General features: G+C 36.7%; 2 protein-coding genes across 13 annotated transcripts in view; both read left to right on the plus strand.

Moving 5' to 3' along the window:
* The window catches only part of UBN2 (ubinuclein 2), a gene marked incomplete at its 5' end in the record, with an annotated part of 84,840 nt that extends 68,253 nt beyond the window's left edge, over nucleotides 1-16,587 (plus strand). For 4 of the 12 annotated variants that reach the window (XM_081330463.1, XM_081330466.1, XM_081330464.1 and 1 more), the window contains 2 exons: nucleotides 1,209-1,312; nucleotides 1,963-2,031. In XM_081330463.1, coding sequence (XP_081186589.1) covers nucleotides 1,209-1,273 — 65 coding nt within the window. In that variant the 3' untranslated portion in view covers nucleotides 1,274-1,312; nucleotides 1,963-2,031. Of the gene's footprint in view, nucleotides 1-1,208; nucleotides 1,313-1,962; nucleotides 2,032-3,689; nucleotides 11,959-16,274; nucleotides 16,411-16,514 lie in introns of those variants that run through there. The other 8 variants (XM_081330472.1, XM_081330471.1, XM_081330467.1 and 5 more) reach the window with 8 other exon arrangements.
* Nucleotides 16,588-16,779: 192 nt separating this feature from the next.
* The window catches only part of LOC308669648 (putative RNA-binding protein Luc7-like 2), a 56,542-nt gene continuing 52,979 nt past the window's right edge, over nucleotides 16,780-20,342 (plus strand). The window contains exons 1-2 of the mRNA XM_081330480.1: nucleotides 16,780-16,918; nucleotides 17,876-17,996. Coding sequence (XP_081186606.1) covers nucleotides 16,781-16,918; nucleotides 17,876-17,996 — 259 coding nt within the window. The 5' untranslated portion in view covers nucleotide 16,780. The remainder of the gene's footprint in view (nucleotides 16,919-17,875; nucleotides 17,997-20,342) is intronic.

Below are 20,342 nucleotides of genomic sequence, written 5' to 3' on the forward strand. Positions count from 1 at the left end.
CTCATTCCCCTCCCCCGCTACCATTTTTCTAGGATAGCCGCGTACCATTTGCCAGGTGCCAATGTACCACAGGTGGTACCCGTACCACTGGTTGAAAAGCCCTGGTCTAGTATGAACAAATCTTTTTGTAAGTGTTAAATACTTTGATTTTTGTCTACACTAATTTTAAATTCACTAAGGAAAGTTGTTACAACCATGCTGAGTAGGCAAAAAAGAAAAGACATAATAGAAAATGAATCAAGCAATAGGCCTCCAAAAAGCAATGTCTTTTCCAATCCTGTTGTCAACAATTTCCAAACACAGCCCTAAAATAATATTAACAAATATAAAACTCATCATTCCATGCCTATTTATTTATTTTTATAAATAACTTAACTGTAAGCAATCCAGATAACATCTTTTCCAATCCAGATGTCAGCAAGCCCAGGAAGAAACCCCAAAATAACCTTACCTATTTTAACCCCAATAAAATAAACCAGCTTTATATTTTACATAAAGCAATCTTGTTCTTTCATCCATTCAAATAATCATCATCCCTGTCTCAAATTTCTTCAAAACTTTCAACAAGCCTTTTTTATAATCCAGTGGGAAGAAATTTCTGTAAGGACCTTAGCTGAGGACCTACCTCAGCTAAGCCACCCAAGAAAGCAGAACTCTTGAAACAGGCATTGTCTCAAAAGGAACTTTTATTAGGGGCTAGTGGCAGCAGGGAATCAAGGCGAGATCTGAGAGAAAAACCTGCGAAGCAGTATATTAAAAGCAATATTTAACACTCCCCCCCCCCCAGAGTCTCAGTGTTCATTTGAATCTCAGCCAGTCCACAGGTGGCATGGTATTTTGGTAGCTGGTCTTTTCAGAGGGCTCCTCAAGGTCTTTCTCACTTTCAATTTCTTCTGGCTCCAAGTGCAAACCGTCTCTTAGGTAAGGGAGAGACATTCCATCCTGCAGACAGTCCAAAGCAATCCCAAAAGCTCCCCCCTCCCAACAGAAAGGCAGGCCACAAAGAGAGGTTACACAAAGGTAGAAAATAGACATAGGGTTAAAATACAGTTCTTTGGGGACCTGACAGTTATTCCAATTCCTCTTTCGAACTTGCATTTTTATTTCTTTCTTAATTTTTAGAAACTCATTTGATTATTTTTTTTTGTATATCCAATGACAAATTCTTATTCATATTGTTCTCCATAATTTGTCATCTTCTGATATAGCAGCTTCTTCTGGGAACAGGGTGTTCATAAAAACGTACAACATAGCTGACATTGTTGATTCCTAGTCCCATTGCCTGTCCTCAACAATATCTCTGAATGCCATTGTAAGTTGCATATCTTGTTATGTCTCCAATATAGAAAATAATTTTTCTTTCCCATGAAAATGCATTTCTTCTTAAACTTTTATTTCAAAGTCTTAGTATTCAAAAGCGAATATTCCAACTTTTTCTGTGTTCGTAGTCTGTTTAAAACTTTCTACAGTCAACATTTGTCTTGCTTTTTGAGATTTTATTTTGAATTCTTAAACTTTATAAAGACCAAATTTTATTTCTTATATTAAAGATTTAAGGCACTCACTAAACGTTTCTAGCCTTGCCATTTTGAAAGTGCCTTAACTTTTTAAAAAGAGCCAGTTTGATGTAGCAGTTAAGAAATCAGGCTAATAACCCGAAGACCGTGAGTTTTAGTCCCACCTGAGGTACAAAGCCAGTTAGGTGATCTTGGATCAGTCATTTCTCTCAGTCATAGGAAGGAGGCATTGGCAAACCACTTCTGAAAAATTTGCTCAGGCTTGTCCAGGCAGTCATTGAGAATTAGACACAATTGAGTAAAAGGGGGAAAAAACAATTAAAGCAGTTAATAGACAATTTCCAAATGTGACTTGGAAGTGTGAACTTTGTGTCTATTGAAGGCTTTCTATTGCAGCTGGACCAAAAGTAGCACACACTAATTTCTCGTTTCTCCCAACCTTCAGAAACTGTTACCTTGGCGTCTCCTTGTGAGGAGCAGCCATATGGAGCACAGCGTGGGCAATCTTGCATCCTCTCTTTTTCCAAAGAGGATCAAAAGACTCAATCTACTTGTCGGCTCCTTGTTCTCAGGCACAGTTGTCAGACTTCCAGTGAAGAAATGGATGCTTTAGAATGCTTTAAAGGAAACAGACTATCTGGATCCCTTTAGTCATGGTTCCAATTTGGGCATGGAATGAAAACAGTGTTAGCTGCACTGGTTAATTACCTTTATTGGGCCCTAGATGGAAAATGTGTATTTCTTCTGATCCTATTATGCATTGATGGGCTTTAGTACCATTAACCATGGTATCCTAATGGACTGCCCTTTGGGGATTGGAGGATTTTATGTTGTTCCATTCCTTCCTGAGCAAACCAGTTGTGGAGGAAAAGAGACTGGTCTGATAGCCTCTTACATGCTCCAGGGTTCACTTCTCTCTGTTCTTTAATACCTACTTGAAGGCATTGGGAGTTCATCAATTTGGGGTGTGGTGTCATCAATACTTCGATTGTTCCCAATCATACATCACTTTCCTGGGCTATGTTAGCAATACTGTCTGGCTGAAGTCTTTTCTAAGTGTTTGAACTCAACCAAGGCATACTGGTAGTTGCTATTTTTTTCATCAAGGCTTTCACCTACATGGCTGTTTCTTGGAGATGTAACACTGGCTTTGAGAGACAGCAGATCTGTGACTCGGGGGTTCTCTTGGACTCATGGGTGAGAAATGGGGACTACAGTGTGTCAATTGCCTGGAAGAGTTTCACAATGTTAACTCATGATGTCATCAATGCTTGGTTAAACTCCTGCAAAGAACTGTTAGTTGGAAGTGGGAAAGGCCTCAAAGATCAGGAATGTTAGGAAGGCAAGGATCAGATAAAAATATGTTGAGCTCAGGTGAAGAAAGTAATGTGAGGGGAAAAAAATCCCCCCTCCCTAGTTCTCATAGAGATAGAGGGGAGGAGGAAGCGGATCAGATTTGCAAGATTTTTTTACTATAGCTGTTACAGTAAGAGTAATACTTGCTTGACATTAATTTTTGAGCCTGATCTACCCTAAAGAACAGACAGGTACTTTATATGAGACTGCCTCTAAAAATCACTTTGAAAAAGGCAGCAATCTGCCTGTTAACTGGCAATAGAAGCCAGAAACCTGTGTTGTGGACCTATTTTAATTTCCTGTAAGTTTCTAGGTACAATTTAAGGTACTTTTTTAATCTATAAAGCTTAACTTGGCTTAACACCAAGTTACCTTAAGAAACATTTCCTTCAGATAGAGTTGGCCTACATAACATGTACATTCTGGGAAAAATTGCTTGCAATTCTTTATCTTTATGAAGTTGGGGGGAATGAAGCTAGGAGAAGTTGTTTCTTTTTCATGACCTCCACATTATGAAATAGGCTTCCCATGAAAGCTAGATTTACTTTGGTATTAAGCTTTCAAAAGTGAATTAACTTAAGTATTAAGATGATACTATCATGGGATCTTTTAAATGTTTCTTCAATTTAGCTTGACTGTTGATTGATTGTGGCTATCTGTGTGTTTGCTTGTTTATACAGGCTTTTTTTAACCAAGGATGTTTATTTTCTATATCTGTGTACCACCAAAAATCGTATGATTGCACTGGTAGAGAAATTTAATAAATCATCATTTCTTTTTTATGAATTGGTTTCTCTTTTTCATCCTCAATTCTAGATGGCCAAAGCAAAGTGGATGCTAAGTTACAGAGGAAAACGCAGTGATGTCCTGCTAAGTAAGGGAGTAAATGTGGTTCTACTTTGCTGATGGAGAATGACCAGTTGGGAAAATGCTTACATGGACACAGAGCTGCTGTTTCTGTCAATGTTTACATATTCTGATCCTAAGCACTGTGGTGAGGACAAAAAAAATACTTGATCAAAGAGAGAAGAAAAAGGAGGAAAGTGTTCTTATAAAAAACTCATAGTTTGATTTTGTTTTCAGGACAGTTCTCAAAGCCTTTTATCCCAATTGTCTCAGAAAGGGTTGGCCACACAGGTTCAGTTGTCAAACCTACAGCAACTCAAGCCTTTTTACAGGCTGATGTCTGGTAAAGGAACTGTCAAAGGAAACTAAAATAGACATCTGTATTCACCATGCAAGTAAGGCCATCCATTCAGTTCAGCCATGTGGAGGCCCCAGGGAAGTCTACAAGCTATAGCAGTTAGAAACGTTCTCTGCGAGTTTGAATAAGGTGAAGTATAGAGGAGAAAAAGTGTTTATATCAGCATAAAGGAAGTACGCATTTTCTCTACCCAAAATCAAGGCTGCTTGTTTGCTCTTTGAAGAGCCTGAAGATTATACATAATTTGTCTTGGGTAATATTTTCCCTAGATACTGTAACTGATTAGGGCAGAGAATTTTCTATTTCAGATAAAGATTTTAAAAATGGAGGGTGTTTTGTAATCACACACATTTCAGTGGAACTTAAAATCTTCCTTTTAGTATCAAATATTCAGATATAAGATTAGCATGAATTGGCTTTATCAGAGCATACCTTTATTTTCAGTACCTTTGGCAGAAGGTTTATTTTATCACTTAGATTTGCTGAACCATTTCAGAGTTGCCTTATTTTTCATATATTAATAGAATGTAGAAATATTCCATTTCTCTCCTTTGTGAAGATAGTCTCAGATTCTTCTTCCTCTTCTATTGGCTTTGAGAAGATATGTGCTGTACTGATTTCTTACAGCTTTTAAGTAAGACCTTTTATCAGAAATGTTCAAAGCTCTCTCCAAAGAGTATAGTTGAGGTGCCTTCTGTTTAGGCTTTAACATTCTTATTCCCAGTATTCTTTAAACCTGCTAAACTGGGAGATACTTGATTTGTTGTTGCTTGAACATACAACTTGTAGGCTGGCTTTCATTTTGAAACCAATATGTTAGAGTCTAGGAAAGAAATGTAGGAACTGCTTTGTATTGCACTCATTAATTAATGCAGAAGAAATGTATTTCAGGATGTAATTCTGGGAGAAAAAGTCAAAACATTGTCACATTATGTTGTAAAAGTTTCAGTGGTGGTCAAGTCTAGAAATCATAGTTTAATCCCCAAACTAAAGCCTTTTCTTTAATTTAAATCTGATATTTTATTTTTAGTAAGAGTTGGTTTTTAAACATTCCTGGCGATATGGTCATCATCCAGCAAAAGTATGTACATATGCCAGCATGTTTAGCTGGAGGCTTATTTGATTCCAACTGCAATCTCTTGCGCTGCTCTAAAGAGAAACCATATTTTAAAAAGACAACTAGCTGTATCTATTGAGTAGCATTAATTGCTATAGTATGAAACTCAGTAATATGGTATCTGTGGCTTCCTATAGAATTCTACTTCTTATGTGCATATAGTTTTACTGTATGGTGGCCAAGATAACTCTTCTGCTGTTTTGTGACAGATATGTATTTAGTTATCAAGTTTACAAAGACATGTTATTTCATCTTACAAAGCAAGGTAGCTAATCTTACTGATTGAGATTACTACTTATCATATTTGTAAAAGTGTATATTTAAATAATATATAATATAAACATAGAAACTGAATGTTGGGTTGACCCTATTTTTTAAAAAACTTGCACAAAATATGGATTAAAAATAGAGTCAAATCAATCTTGAATAGAAGGTAAACAAAGGGCTTTTAAAAAGGATAACTGTTTGATAGTTTGGTAGAAGAAACTACAAAGTGTTTAGTTCAAAATATTTTTTTACATCTCCAAAGCATTTATTTGTTTCTTCTTCCTTCAATATTAATTGGTTAATTTTATTCTCTTGCTTGATTTACCTTCATTTCAAAGGTAAGCAAAATATTCTCCATGAGCATATCCTACAAATAGCCAAATAAGACCTACTGTTGTATAAGTTGTTTCCTTTTGGCAACTTCAAATCTGTGTATTTATGCATGTACACACACACACACACGTACATATAAATAAAAAATACATTTGGAAGAAAAGACTTAAGATAATAAAATTATATTTGAAACAATGGTTTTAAAATACCATAAAAATAAAATTCTCTTAAAAGAGGCATACTGAGACCCTGACATTCCATATTACATTATGAAAACTAAATATTAAGTAGTTATTAACTTTTAAATTTAGTTTAAATTTCTATCATTGATATACAACGATGGAAAGTGTGAAAGGTAAAACCATTTTTAAATAGGAATTTGGTGGCAGAAAGCGGTTTATGTTTATGTTAAAAAAGAGTGAAAGTTTTCTCATAAAACCAAATAACGCAAGTGGCTTTCTTGTTGCTCTTCAATATTTCTAATGTAGAATTTAATGAAAGCACATTAATTGATTTGAATTTATGATTCTTATTACATGGCAATTGGGGCCTCTTTGTTTTGCTAAATATATGAAGAGAGTTCAGCTCTTTTGAGCTTAATAGTACACTGGAGTATCTGGAGACATAATGCCATGAAAGAAGTGATAGAAGACAATTGCTCTTGATGTTCTCAATAAAACAAGATCTTTGTGATTAGAATATATCTAAATGATAACTCCATGAGCTTCTCTACAATGGACATAAGGACATGAAGAAGATAATCAGAACTGAAAAGAGCAAATAGAATATCAGTACTATTACAATGCAAGTGAGGTATACTTCCTGCACAGCGATTTTTAATTTAGATATTTTCAACAGCCTAGTTTGTTTTAAAATGTATTTGGAGAGTTATATAGTTCTTATGTTGAACCTGTTCAGTATTCACAAGCAATAAAAGGTAAAACTTTCATTTCTGAATTTAAATTATTTGAGACTTAGGGCTAAAATAGTGATCTTACACTGAGCCTCAAATATAAGCAATAATTTTGACATACAGGTTTTGAATTTCAGAATCATTTAAATCATGTGTTTCTTGTCCCAATGGGAACAGTTAGCAATTCCTTAGGTTATCTTGGATCTTTATGAAGTATGGAAAACATGAACAAAGAAATGTCTTAACAATGCATACTTCCATCCCCAAGGTAATATTTGATGGCTTAAAATCATTCCTTTTTCAGCCTTTTACATTGTCTTGTCTCCAGCAAGACAGATGGGAATGTTGAGTCAAAATCTCAGGTGTGGGTGCTGTGGGTTTGACATCTGTTTCCATGAAATTAGGGTTTAATTTATTCAATAGATTCTGAATGGGGCAGGTAATCATGGTATACTTCTTCAAACTCTTAGCTGACTAATCCAACCTCCATTTAACCTCTCCATTTGATCCAAAGCAGTTATAAAAATAATTCACAAATCCCAGGTTACTATCAGTTGCATTGAATCATAATCAGATGATAGTTTGTTAGGACTCAGTTATTTACTATGTTTGCTGCTACATTCATTAAAATATTTTGATTATATTTATAAATACATTTAAATCTAGTTTACACAGTGATTTTTAGAACTGTTTGCCCAGAAAAAAATTAGGATGTTAGTTTTTTGGAATGTTGACAAATGATATAATTATTAGTCTTTATTTTTGAACTTTTCAGAATAGTAGTGCAGGAAAAAAAATCATGTGAAATTTTGAAAAGTTTTTTTTAACCTAAGTATCTTGTTATGTTGGAGGACACAGAACACTTTTTATTTCCCAAAAAGTTAACACCAAGATTAAAATAATAGATATCATAAAATGTTTATGCAATTATAATTGTATGACCTTTAGGTTTTTTTATATATATACTTTAGTTCTATCGCTGAATGGAGTTAATCCTCCAACTTACTTGATTCAGGCTTTTGGTTAAGTGCCTTTTCTTTTTGTTCCCTCTTATCCCCATAAAGTATATTCAGAAGTGTTTGGAGATATTTGGAAAGTCCTTGATCCTGCCCAAGTGACTTTATGTTGTTAAAATAACTTTTACCCTTCTGTAATTAGTGTTCAGTATGTGTAATGTTATAGCTGCTGTTGCATAACTGTTATTCTATGTGCTTGTTCTTTGCACACAGCACTATTTTTCTTATGTTGAATCTGTTTTTGTAGCATTAATGTTTACTTCTGAAAGTGAACTTTGGCACAATTTATAAACAGTGTATTTGAGCAACTGTAATGAAGTGGTTTGTAGTACACTAAGCCATTTCCACTGGAGTTTCAGATTGTAATTTAAAATAGCAGTCTGGAAATTATAATACTAAACTGAACATTCTAAAATTTGGCATTTTTCCCTGTAACAGAGAAAGAGCAGAATATTTCTTCACATTAAAAATGTTATAAATAAATTATATTTGAATGGTTACAGACTAGTAGGTAATAAAATATTTTATATTTCTTCAATAAAAATATTTTCATATGGCCTATCTCTGCTGCCTAAGAAGCCTACTGCTTCACCCTAGGAAGCTGCCTGTTGATGGGTGACACTGATTCAATCTTCTAAATTAAAAGTTTAGTTTTCCATCCACCAAATACAGTGAGAGCTTCTTTGCATTGCTCAGATACATATCTTTACATATTGTAAAACAAAAAATTTCTTTAAGTAACAAATTGGCTAAATCAAAGAATAGCAGTATACTTTTAAGCAAAGAATCATAGCAAGATTTCACTGTGGTTTTGTTTTGTTTTTTACAAAATCTGTTACAAAGAACTGTGACAAATGTATGAATGCAACCTACCAATCAAAATAAGTAATCATACATTTAATTTTTTTTATTATATTTGTAAAACTTTTAACTTTTTAAAACTATATTACTAAGGTTCCACTGATCTTTGAAACAAAATATAAGTTGCATTTCTCTTTCAAATCAATTCTGAATGGATGGTTGAATACTCAAATAATATTGAATACTGCTGGAAATTAAAGTATTATCTTTTGTTCAGGTAAAGCAATTTGGTATGATTGAGGAATATAAAGTATTTTATGTAATTTGTAAACATGTTTCTAATTGCAGTGATTGATAAGAGAGGAGGTTGAATTTCCTCCAAGAGTCTAAAGAAACTTCCTTATAGCAAGAAAATTCTTACTAGGAAGAAAGGGATCAGTTGTCATGCTGAAGTTTATTGTAAACTATATATTTGGTTTTCAGAATTGAGTTTTTACAATTTTGAACCATTTGTTCCTAATTTTTTAGAATTATTTTCTGAATGCATTTCTCAGGACACTATTGCTTAGGGTTTTTTTATTATACCTTTTAACAATTTTTAGAAGTTGGAGAATTATGTTGACACTTGAAGAGATCACTTAGAATTATCCATTTAGATATGAATTTGATCTAGATTTAAGCACCTGGAAGATGACTGGCAGAATTGAATGCCTCCATAACAGTCATTTCAGATAACAGAAATAATATAGGTCAGGATAAACTGTAATATGGAGAAATGAGGAAAGGATACCTGATGACTTAGAACAGGGGTGTCAAACTGCCGGCCCGCGGGCCAGACGCATCATCCGGAAGCCGTGCCCACCCCATTGCCAGCAATGGCGAAAAGGCTCTGATATGTTGCGCGACGTCACATGACGTCACGAGTTTGACATGTCTGACCTAGAAGAACCTTCTGCAAACAACTCTTCTGCCAGCCCTCTTGCAGTTATCTAAATTTAAATCCATCACCATATGTAGATATTTACCAATTGCTCTTTTAATTGAATTATATTTTCTTCAGCCATGTCAGAAAATTAGGATTCTCATCACTTTCATCTGGGGCAATTTTTATACAATGAAATATTTGTTCTATGTAACAAACACATTTCTGGAGCTTTGTAACCCAATTATAATCTTTAATCTTTGCAGTGCTCCTGAAACAATATAAGTAATGTACATTTTCTGTTACAAAATTTTGCCTTTTACAATACATTTTAATTTGGTGTGGTAAAAGGGAAAATATTTAATTGTCTCGTCACACATTAGAATAGTTGGAAAAGCCAGCTAATTTAAAATAAAGATTGTAGGTAAGGCTCTCAGACCTTAAAGATGGTTGGGCTTTAGTACAGTACCATTTTATTTTCAGCACTGCCTTTCTCTGTAATGCTTTTGTTTGATTTTAGTAGTTAGTAAAACTACTAAAATTCCATGTTTAGTATGGCAGATATTTTCCCCTGGCTATTGTTAATATCTACCCAAAGAAACATGACAAAGCTTTTTGAATGTGTGTATTATGAAAATATTTTTGTAAAAGTGAAATTTAAATTTAAATAGCAGGAACATTTTCACTAGTACAATGATAGGGTTCTGAGAGACTAAGAAATTTTTAAAATCTGATGGTGCTATCCTTTTACTAACTATAATCAAACATGCATATATGGAATAGAGAACAATCTCCCATTTGAAATTAGTAAATCTGTAAGTAAATAAATAAATATTTCACCTGTACAAAGAGGCTAATTAGTTAATTAGAACTCCATCCATATAGATTCTTCTTTGGAGAAGTGATCTAAATTTTTTTTCTTCCTTCTTTGGCACCTTTCAGCAATGGATTGAGGAAACCAGAGGTTTAAACATCATGTTATGGAAGCTGGTGCACTTTTTTGCATGTATTTTCAGTCAAGAACATTTACTTAAAATAATTTTAATTTAAATTGCTGAGCAGTGTTACTTATTGGATCCATCTCTCAAACACGTTTTAATCATATTCAGTACCTAGGTATCACTATTTAAAATTAAAAACATGTTAGGATTTTCTGAGTTGTAAGATAAATTCTGCAGTTGGACATTGATGTGGTTATAAATTTAAAGCATTGCACTGAACTTGTCATTCTAGAAAAGAACATGCTTTTCATAAATTGATTCTAATAGTGCAGTTTTCAAATTAAAAAATTCTAGAAATTCTATTTTAGTATTTTTCTCCTGGTGGAAACAATATTTCTGAATACTTTCTCAATATTCAGCAAAAAAACCTTTAAAAAAATATGGTTAGCCATAAAAAACAAGGAGACTTCCTTATTAATTGACAAAATTCATCCACTGATACTTATGGAATACAGTTATAGATTTTTCTATGGACTTCTTTAAGGTACCTATTTTTATCAAGCAGTTGTGCTAAAATTATCCATGCCTGGTAAACATATCTGAAGCAGTTATTCTGTTCTGTGTATAGCTTGGCTCTATCTTTGAACCTGAGTATTTCTAAAATTAGTGGAAGGTTTGAGCCATCTGGAAAGAATATTTTTCCTCGTCACATTTTTTCCATGCAACAAATATGTAGCTGCTCTCAGTAAGAGGGCTTGTATAATTATACACATTTAGTTACTTGTGCCAACTGCTTTTTGACTTCCTTTTTACAGAAATGTGTTCTACCAACCTGAAAGATTTAAAAGAATGAATTGATCTTTTTTTTCCTGTTTCAATGATTCCAAACACAATATTTGAAATTTTTTTTTCCATAATAATCTCAGGACCCCCAAAGATTGTAACATAGTGTGTCTTAAAAGATGTATTGCACCAGCCATGAATTTTGTAAATAACCCTTTCATTCTCCTTTTTATAAATACCTGTTTTAAAGTATGTTAGGCTCTTTATCAGAAGACCTGGTTGCCTACTTACTTTCCATGTAAAACTGGAGTACAGAAAAGGGGAAACTGCTGCCACAAAAAGCCTATGCCAGTGCTGAATGTATATTCAGGTCCTTTCCAGTTTCAAAATACAATTAAATTTACTGGGAAATAAACACTTTCCTCTTAGTACATTTTATTATACCATGGGCCTGAAAACTAAAATGGTGAATAGAATATATTTGCTCCAAAAACTCATGAATTGAGTTTTCTAGAAGAGTGATTTTACCTGCTTCTATAATTCAGAAATTACTGTCTCAATTTCACTTTTTCAAACAGGGTGTGGATTATTATTATTTTGGCTGGAGGCTTTATCTGAGGATCCATCTATAGTTAACTAGCAGATATTTGATGAGAAGTACTCAGTTTCAGTGTTCAAACTGAGAGTAGATGTGCCTGTCTTTAAATGTGGCAGGAGTTTCATGAGTGTTTTTCTTTTGTATGTGCCATGTGTCTGTGCTGTATTAAATAAAGAGGAATGTACATATACATTGTGTGGCTGGTATATGTTACTACAAACTCTTTTGCATATCTTAATTTGGTAACATGCGAGATACCTAGAAAATAGACATGCTTATTTTTCAGAAGCGTAATTAAACAATTCTACAGCAGAAATGGATATAATTTGTTTTTAAAATAACCAAAACAAATTCACAACAGTAAAAAAAAAAGAGCCACACCCTATGATGACTAATCAATTGCTCATGGATAGTGGAAAATAGGTAAGTGCGAACAAACAAATCTATGTCTTGTAGCTTCTAATGATAGCTGAAAAAGTTTCTGACAGCACCTCTCAAGGAATATTGAATAGATTCTTTGCTAGGAATGTAAGAATAGATGAACTGTGAATATACTTACTCTTAGATTGGCAGCCAGTATAACTAAAAATAGTATTTAGAGATATCTGATATAAAATTTCTATGTAAATTCTCACCATTCTGTTCTGTGTACCTTGAGTACATATATCACATAATGGTACCCTATGTACCTTGTACGTATATGACATAATGAATACACTAATCTGGATATCCTGGGAGTAATGGAGCAATTATAGTTTCTAAATCTATGTATTTTCTTCCCTTTAAAAAGGATAAAACATTAACTGGTTTTTTATACCCATTTCCCTATATATCTAGTGTTTTATAGGATTCTCTTGTATTTAAGAAATCATGATGTATTGAGTGCTGTTTGAGTTTATAAAGTAAAATACTGTACTAATTAAATGTCAGGATATGAGGGCATATTAAATAAGTTAGTACAAGATTCTGAGGTCTGAAAAGAAAATTTCTTTAATTTTTACCAATAATTTATATTACCAAGAATTTGCACAAGAACGTTTTTAAATAAGTATATTCATTTTGGTAGAGCCATAATTTTAAATACAGCTGATCTTCCCATTGGATCACACTCTTGTGACTTCATAGTTGTTAACCTAATGGGTAACTTTCTTTTTAATAGGCATGACTTCATAATGCCATCTCTATCTCATCTCCAGTCCACTTAGAGGCAACCAAAAGTTCTCTCTAGCTGCTCCACTATTAAAGTGTTTCATCTTCTCCCAACTCCCTGTTGACCACTTGGGGCTTCTGTGATCATTCCGTCTTCTCCAATTGCAGGGACTGTGCTCTGGCCATTTTGGCTTTGGCTGCAAGCAATTCCTTTTTTGGCTTTACAGAGACATCTACTTGCCTGTTGTTTCACTAGAAAGGGTCAGTTAGGCAATGCAATCTTTGAAGAAGAAAATATCTTTTTAGCACTCCCATAAACGAAAAAATCTGAGAAGGTTACTGGCAGTTTGGTTAATTTAGTTTGAGAGTGAGTAACTTTCCGGAACACACACACTGACGCACACACTCGCACCCTGTCAAAATAGTTTAGTATATAACAGACATGTCAAACACAAGGCCCGGGGGCCAGATCCGGCCCACGAAGTGGTTTCATGCGGCCCGCGAAGCCATCCTGGAAACAGTGAGGGAACGGCCCCCACTGCCTTGGCCCTGGCCCAGAGACCCTCCCTCATATCTGTCCCACTCCTGCCCAGGCCCCCATAGGCACCCTTCATGCGAACATTGTAGAGCTGGCTACGCCCACCCAGTAGGCCATACGCACTCTAGCCACGCCCACCCAGTAGGCCACGCCCACCCTGGCCATACCCACCCAGCCCCCTGAGGGCAACTGCAATGCTGATGCGGCCCTCAGTGAAATTGAGTTTGACACCCTTGGTATATAAGAACAGCAGTCTAGGATGACTTGGCATTCCTCTGTCAAAAATTAAAAGTATATTCCTTGTAATTATGTTCAGAGAGATTTGCATGCTGACCACCTGGACATCCTTCACTTATCAGTTAACCTCTTAACCAACTGAAGCTGTGAAAGACTGAAAAGGTTCTTGCCTTGGCAACCTAGGAAATAATTTGATTATAAATTGAAAATAATCGTTGAGGGTTCTATTACTTTTTCCAGATATTTTTAAATATGTTACACTCTGGGAGCATCCTGCTTTCTGTTTAATCATTGCCACATGATTAACAATACACAGGACAGTAAGATGCAGGAGAGAGATCTATCAGTTGCCTGCAAGCTCAATCCTGTTCTATTAGACCGATTGCTCAGCTTGCACCTTTCAGATCAGCATTCCCCTGAAAAAACAAAAACCATCACATCTCAGGTGACAGATGTAGGGATGAGAAAGAATTTTGTCACCTTGCTCTCATGCCACTTTGTGCCATTTCCTGCCCCACCACTCTGTCAGGCAGACGATTTTTGAACAAGGGAACTTCAGTCCATTGAAGGCCTAGCATTCCTGTGCGAAAACCTCAATTCCATGTTGATTTACACATTTCACTGAAAATTAAACATTTGGTTTCAATCTTGCACATGTATACTCGGGATCCCCCAACTCTGCTCTGCCATTCATTAGGGAGAACAATTGGTGGTGTTTTTTCCAGCTGGAGAAAGAAAGCTAGAGAAGGCACAGTTGCGCCCCTATCTGGACTGAGATGCCCTACGTATGGTCACTCATGCACTCGTTACCTCTCGGATAGATTACTGCAATGCTCTCTACATGGGGCTGCCCTTGAAGACCACCCAGAGGCTCCAGCTGGTGCAGAATGCGGCCGCGCGGGTTGTGGTGGGACCATCCCGATACTCCCATAATACACCCCTCCTGCGTGAGCTGCATTGGTTGCCGGTTGTCTTCCGGGTGAGATTTAAGGTGCTGGTACTTACCTTTAAAGCCCTACATGGCCTAGGCCCGGGATATTTGCAGGACCGTCTGCTGCCGGGGACAACTTCCCATCGCCCAGTGCGCTCACACAGAGAGGGCCTCCTCAGGGTGCCGTCGGCTAGACAATGTCGGCTGGCGACCCCCAGGGGGAGGGCCTTCTCTGTGGGAGCGCCAGCCCTGTGGAACCAACTCCTCCTTTCCTTTTTCATCAGGCTGACCTGGATTGATGACGGGTTTTTTAAAATGTTTTAATTTTTAAATTGTTTAGTTAATTTATTTTGGGGCTGTTTATTTAATCTCTTTTAACTTTTGTATTGTTTTTATTGTTGTTAGCCGCCCTGTGTGGGAGATAGGGCGGCATATAAGTCCCAAAAATAAATAAATAAATAAATAAACTAATCATACATTAAATCTTTAAGAACTATGACTCATGGGCATTGTGACTGAAGCACATTAACACTTGGCTGTAGGAGGCAGCATAACTTGTATCACTACCTTTTTGCAGTATTAACTAGAAGAATGCATGTAAACTTCTGGCTCTTGTACTGCTATGGACCAATTCAGAAGTTTTTTTGGGGGGAGGGACATCTACGAGGAAGAGGAAAAACAGTATAGTCAGTTTCTCTCAAACCAATTCATCTCACAGGCTTGTTATGGGGGAAATTGCTGGAATATTAGGAATGTTTGCACTTCAATTACATATAAAAAATCAGATGTTGAAAACTTGGACAGAAGATAGACTATATACCATGCTTAAGAAAGTGTTGGTGCTACTAGGTAAATGTTCAAATGCAACAAATATATTAGGACATTTCTGAAATGCATTTATAAATGAAACAAAGAAACATTATTACAATTCTTCCTCGAACGTGTATTCCTACTTATATGCAAATCGGTACCTGAACAAAATTGACAAGTTAATATTCTGCTCTAATATCCACTGTGAAAGCAGAAGATGCAGGTGCTTTGTTAGAAAGCTTTTGAATCCAGTTCCATATGGGTCTTATGGTGTACTGTGCATCACCTAAATATCTATGATTTGACAAAGCTAAAGGTTACTAACCATGAATATATAACATGGTCGGAAGGGGTGGGACCAATCTTCAAAGGATAGTGATGTTAACTAGATGATTGGAAGAAGTTGGCTTGCACTAGCCCCAGTGGCCTAATGGATAAGGCATTGGCCTCCTAAGCCAGGGATTGTGGGTTCGAGTCCCATCTGGGGTGGTTTTACTTTTGACCTTATGTTCTTTTTCTTTTCCTAAGAAGTTGCTGATCCACACCAAAATCTTACTTCAGAATACAAAAGTACAGTGAAAATCATAGTGGCGCCCAGGCAATAGCTAATGCTGGGGTTCGCTAAAAGCAATGATCTGTGAAAAGTTCCTTCTATATATGACACCCTATAATTGAGCGGAAAAATGTATTTTCAAAATACTTCTCTAATTGGAACACTACATATAATTAGCTCAGTGTCAAATGTATTGCGTTAGTCGTTTTAAGGCAATATTCTCCCTATTACAGAATGTGTATCAACACAGTAGTATATATTAATCGTTTACTGAAATCTCGCTTTTAGGCATGTTAGGAACGACTTACACAGCGGCCCCCGGAGATGCATCGAATATACGACTTCGAGAGGAGCTCCTCTAATGGGCCGATACGAACCCTTTCAAGGACCAAATAAAGCAGAGAATTACTTTGAACGAAAAGGCTCAAAGCTTCCCTTGCCTTCCTGCTCCTTTCAAACGGGTCTGAAATTCATCGATATATTCGAATTATTTAACGCTTTCCGTTTATCATTATCCCTGACTAATAGGTGAGATGAAGCTCTAATAGCTAAACTGATAGCAACTACGTTACAATACATCAGGAACAGAAGATTAGGTATCTATCACGTTTGAGATTTTCGCGTCCCGCTCAAATATTGCGCTTCTATAAAGCTGAAGATGAAAATAACACCACCTGCAAGGAACCGGTTGGCCTTGCAAGTTTACACTGCGTGCTATTGAAAACTGCCAGACCTTTTCTTTTTGTTTGAGCTCTCTGATTGGCTGGATATTGCATTCCAATAGCGGAAGCAAAATGGCGTCTCTCGGGTCGCCGCTGCGCACTTTCCGCGGTTTACTGAGGGAACTACGTTATACTCTAGGAGGGAGCGATGTATGTTACAGAAACAAGGCAGCACATCGTTACTTGAAGGAAGCTTTCCGCTGCCATCGGGTATGTATATTCCGCTGCTAATACTCGAAATCTGTCCGACCTTTGCGTTAATAACGACTTGCTTCTTTTGCCTTCAAATACGGCGTTTTTCTCTGGGCTTTACAAGTTCAGTATTAGGGACTAGCGAAGCTGTGGTATCTAATAGTAGGCACCTGGTTTTTTATGCAACTATTAACTAAAACGTAATTTTGTACTGATTCGTGATAAAAGCTAAATTATTGAAGAGTACGGTAGCAAGTTTCTTGTGGAGAGGTTTCAAGGCATTTCATAGATCCTCTTCTGCTCCCCCACCCCATTGTGTTCGGTGTGAATTTCAAGATATTAAACATATTGCATTGTTTGGACATAATGCAATACAGCGGGGTCTCCAAATTTGGTAACTTTTAACACTTGTGGACTTCAGCTCCCAGAATTTCCCAGCCACCCTGAAAACTGGCAGGTTTGGAGACCCCTGCAATGCAAAATGGCAGCTGAGAGCCATAGCAAGTGGAATGAGGATTGTTGCAGGCAAAGAGAGGAGTTGCCGTTGTGGAGTTCTGACTTGGAACGTTACATCTGCGTGGAGTGGAAAAAGCTACTGCGAGTAGCTTAGTTCAGACAATTTGGAAGATTTTTTTTTAAAAAAACTTACCTTCCATCTTGGTCACATGAAATTATAATTCAGAACACATGGGGAAAGTATTTACATTTAAGGTAGGATTGTGTTATTCCTTAGGACAGGGTTATATTAAAAATGGAATAAAAATGTAAGTGAACATTTTCTTAGGTTTTAATTTTCTATGTGGAACAGTAGCTTCCTTATATATGCTATCATTGTTCTGCCACTAATAAATTCTGGCAGCTTTATTGGACACACGCATATTGGCTTGTTATTGTAAGCTAAAAATATATTTATCTGAATTGAAAATTAGAGTTAAACAATGCCATTTCTTATGCATGTCTTTTCTCTGACTCCAGGTAACCAGTGAAAAACTCTGCAAAGCCCAGCATGACTTACATTTTCAGGCTGCTACTTATCTCTGTCTTCTGCGTAGTATCCGGGAATACTTAGTACTACATAAGGAATATCATGGCAAAGGAGAACGATCACCAGACATAGTGGCAGGACTTGTAGGATTTAAACTACCACAACAACCTGGAGGAAAGGGATGGGAACCATAAATGTTTAACTATTTCATAAGAATTTTTGAGCTGTATTTTTTTCAAAATGGTCTGTTTAAATAAAAATGTATGCCATACAGAATTTCTAGCCTGATATTGTCTTTAGGTTTCATATACACTACAATATATAGCAGCTAGCTCTTGTTCTGAACTCTTAGATTCCTTTTTTGAATGGAACCTTGTAGGGTAGGCAAGGTGGGTTCTATGACGTGTGAGTTCCGGCACCTTTTTCTTTTACAAAAAAAGCACTGCATACCCCAGCCCTAGGAAGGCAGGGGCTGGGATATACAAACAGCAAGATTCCTAGAAGGGCACACCTGGATGCAGGACAGTATACATGACACAGGAAGTAGCCTCACAGGAACAGGAAATAACTCCAAGCAATAGAGTTTAGGGGGTATAAAAACCCACTACCCACATGTGGTCAGTCCTTTTTTCTGTTGGATCCATCTGTCTGGCTTTCCTCTGCAATAAACTACAACCTTCTTCCTAAAGCAGTTGCCATGTTTATTCCCCACTTGGATGAACCATGATGAAGACTTTTCTTCCAACACTACCTTCACTGGAAAGTGCTTAAGAATTCAGGGAGATATTTAAAGATATATCTGCCTTGAAAATAGCCCATGTTAAACTGTACAGCACAGTCAAACACCATGGACTGACCACAGAAAATGTTTTATGACAGTTAATATGTCAGAACATTTTATAAAATTTGCCAAATTTCACTTCCACACGAGTTATTGATTTCAGATTTTGGATGCATTCTGTAAATTAGTCCAGTTGAGGTACTATACTCTGGTTCAAAAATTGTTGCCCCGTGATGAACTGTTATACTCAGTTAAAGGGCAGAGGGTGTTAGTAGCATATAGACTATGAACTCCAAGATCCTTTCCAACTTTTGCGGAGCTGTGCAATCCCTTGGCAGTGTGCTACGGCACAAAACCGGAAGTCCTCCAAAACAGGTCCCCAACATTTTGGGCACCAGGGACCGGTTTCATAGAGGTTTTTCCGCGGACTGGAGAGTGCATCGTTTTGTGTGCTACCTGTATCCCACAGATGGGGCTTTGCTTGTTTATGCAGACTGGTTGCTGGCTTGCCGCAGCCCAGTACTGGTCCATGGACCAGGGGTTGGGGACCCCTGCTCCAAAAAGTTTTATCCTATGGTGCACTGTTTCACTCAGTTACAGGTTACAGGAATCAGAGTTTTAGTAATATATAGATTTGCAATACTGTACCTTTATTTTCTCATGTTTTAAAGCTGTCTGTACAAACCAAATTTGCATCAATCTCCCTATAATATAATCTTGGTGATTTTTACATATCACCATGCAAAAACTACCAGGTATTGACTGCTAGCTAAAATCAATCATATTTTAACATAACACCTTCCTATAACTGTTGTTCTTATGCCTTCCATTACCCAGTTTTACAGCCAGTTTATTTTTCTCACTTTGAGGATAGCTCAATAGAGTTTTTGATTTTATTTATAATTCCTCATCTTTCAACTTTGCAATCACTGTCCATTTAATATTGAGACATGGTCTGATTTTTTTTAATCACAATTATAAATCACAGTTTGATTTTATTTCATGCTGTCCAAATATCAAAATACAGAATTGACTATAATTGGACAAAATTACAAAGAAAAAAATCCAACTCTTTAAGTTTTCAGAAAGTTTAATACATTATTTATTTATTTTATTAATGTAGATAAATTGTGATTATGGTGTGAGTTTAAATAATTCAGTATTCAATGTAATGCCTATTGTAAATTGATATCAGTTCACATTTAAAACAACCCAAAATTCAGTTAATGTGAAACTAAGCACATTGAGGCTAGACTTCCCCTTTGCCACCCCCCGCCGTGGGTGCACGGTGCCAAACAGATGGTACCGCCCCAGGCGCCTAATGGACCCTGATAGGTTCCAGGCAGCGCTTGGGAACCCACCTGCACTCCCTGCTCACAGCTCGGTGGACGCCTTAGTGGAAGCCTGGGAAAGGGCAGCCACGGAGGCTCTGGACCGAGTTGTACCCCTGCGCCCCCTGACCCGGCGCAGATCCCAACGAGCCCCATGGTTCACCGCGGAGCTCCGGGAGATGAAGCGTCGGAGACGGGGCCTAGAGAGCCGTTGGAGATCCAGTCGATCCGAATCCGACCGATTGCAACTAAGAATCCTCACCAGGTCTTATCTCGCAGCGATAAGGGTGGCGAAATCCAATTACTTTTCCACACTCATCGTGTCCGCAGATAATCGCCCGGCTG

The sequence above is a fragment of the Vipera berus genome (genome assembly GCF_964194415.1).
Source record: "Vipera berus genome assembly, chromosome: 6".
NCBI classification, from domain to species: domain Eukaryota; kingdom Metazoa; phylum Chordata; class Lepidosauria; order Squamata; family Viperidae; genus Vipera; species Vipera berus.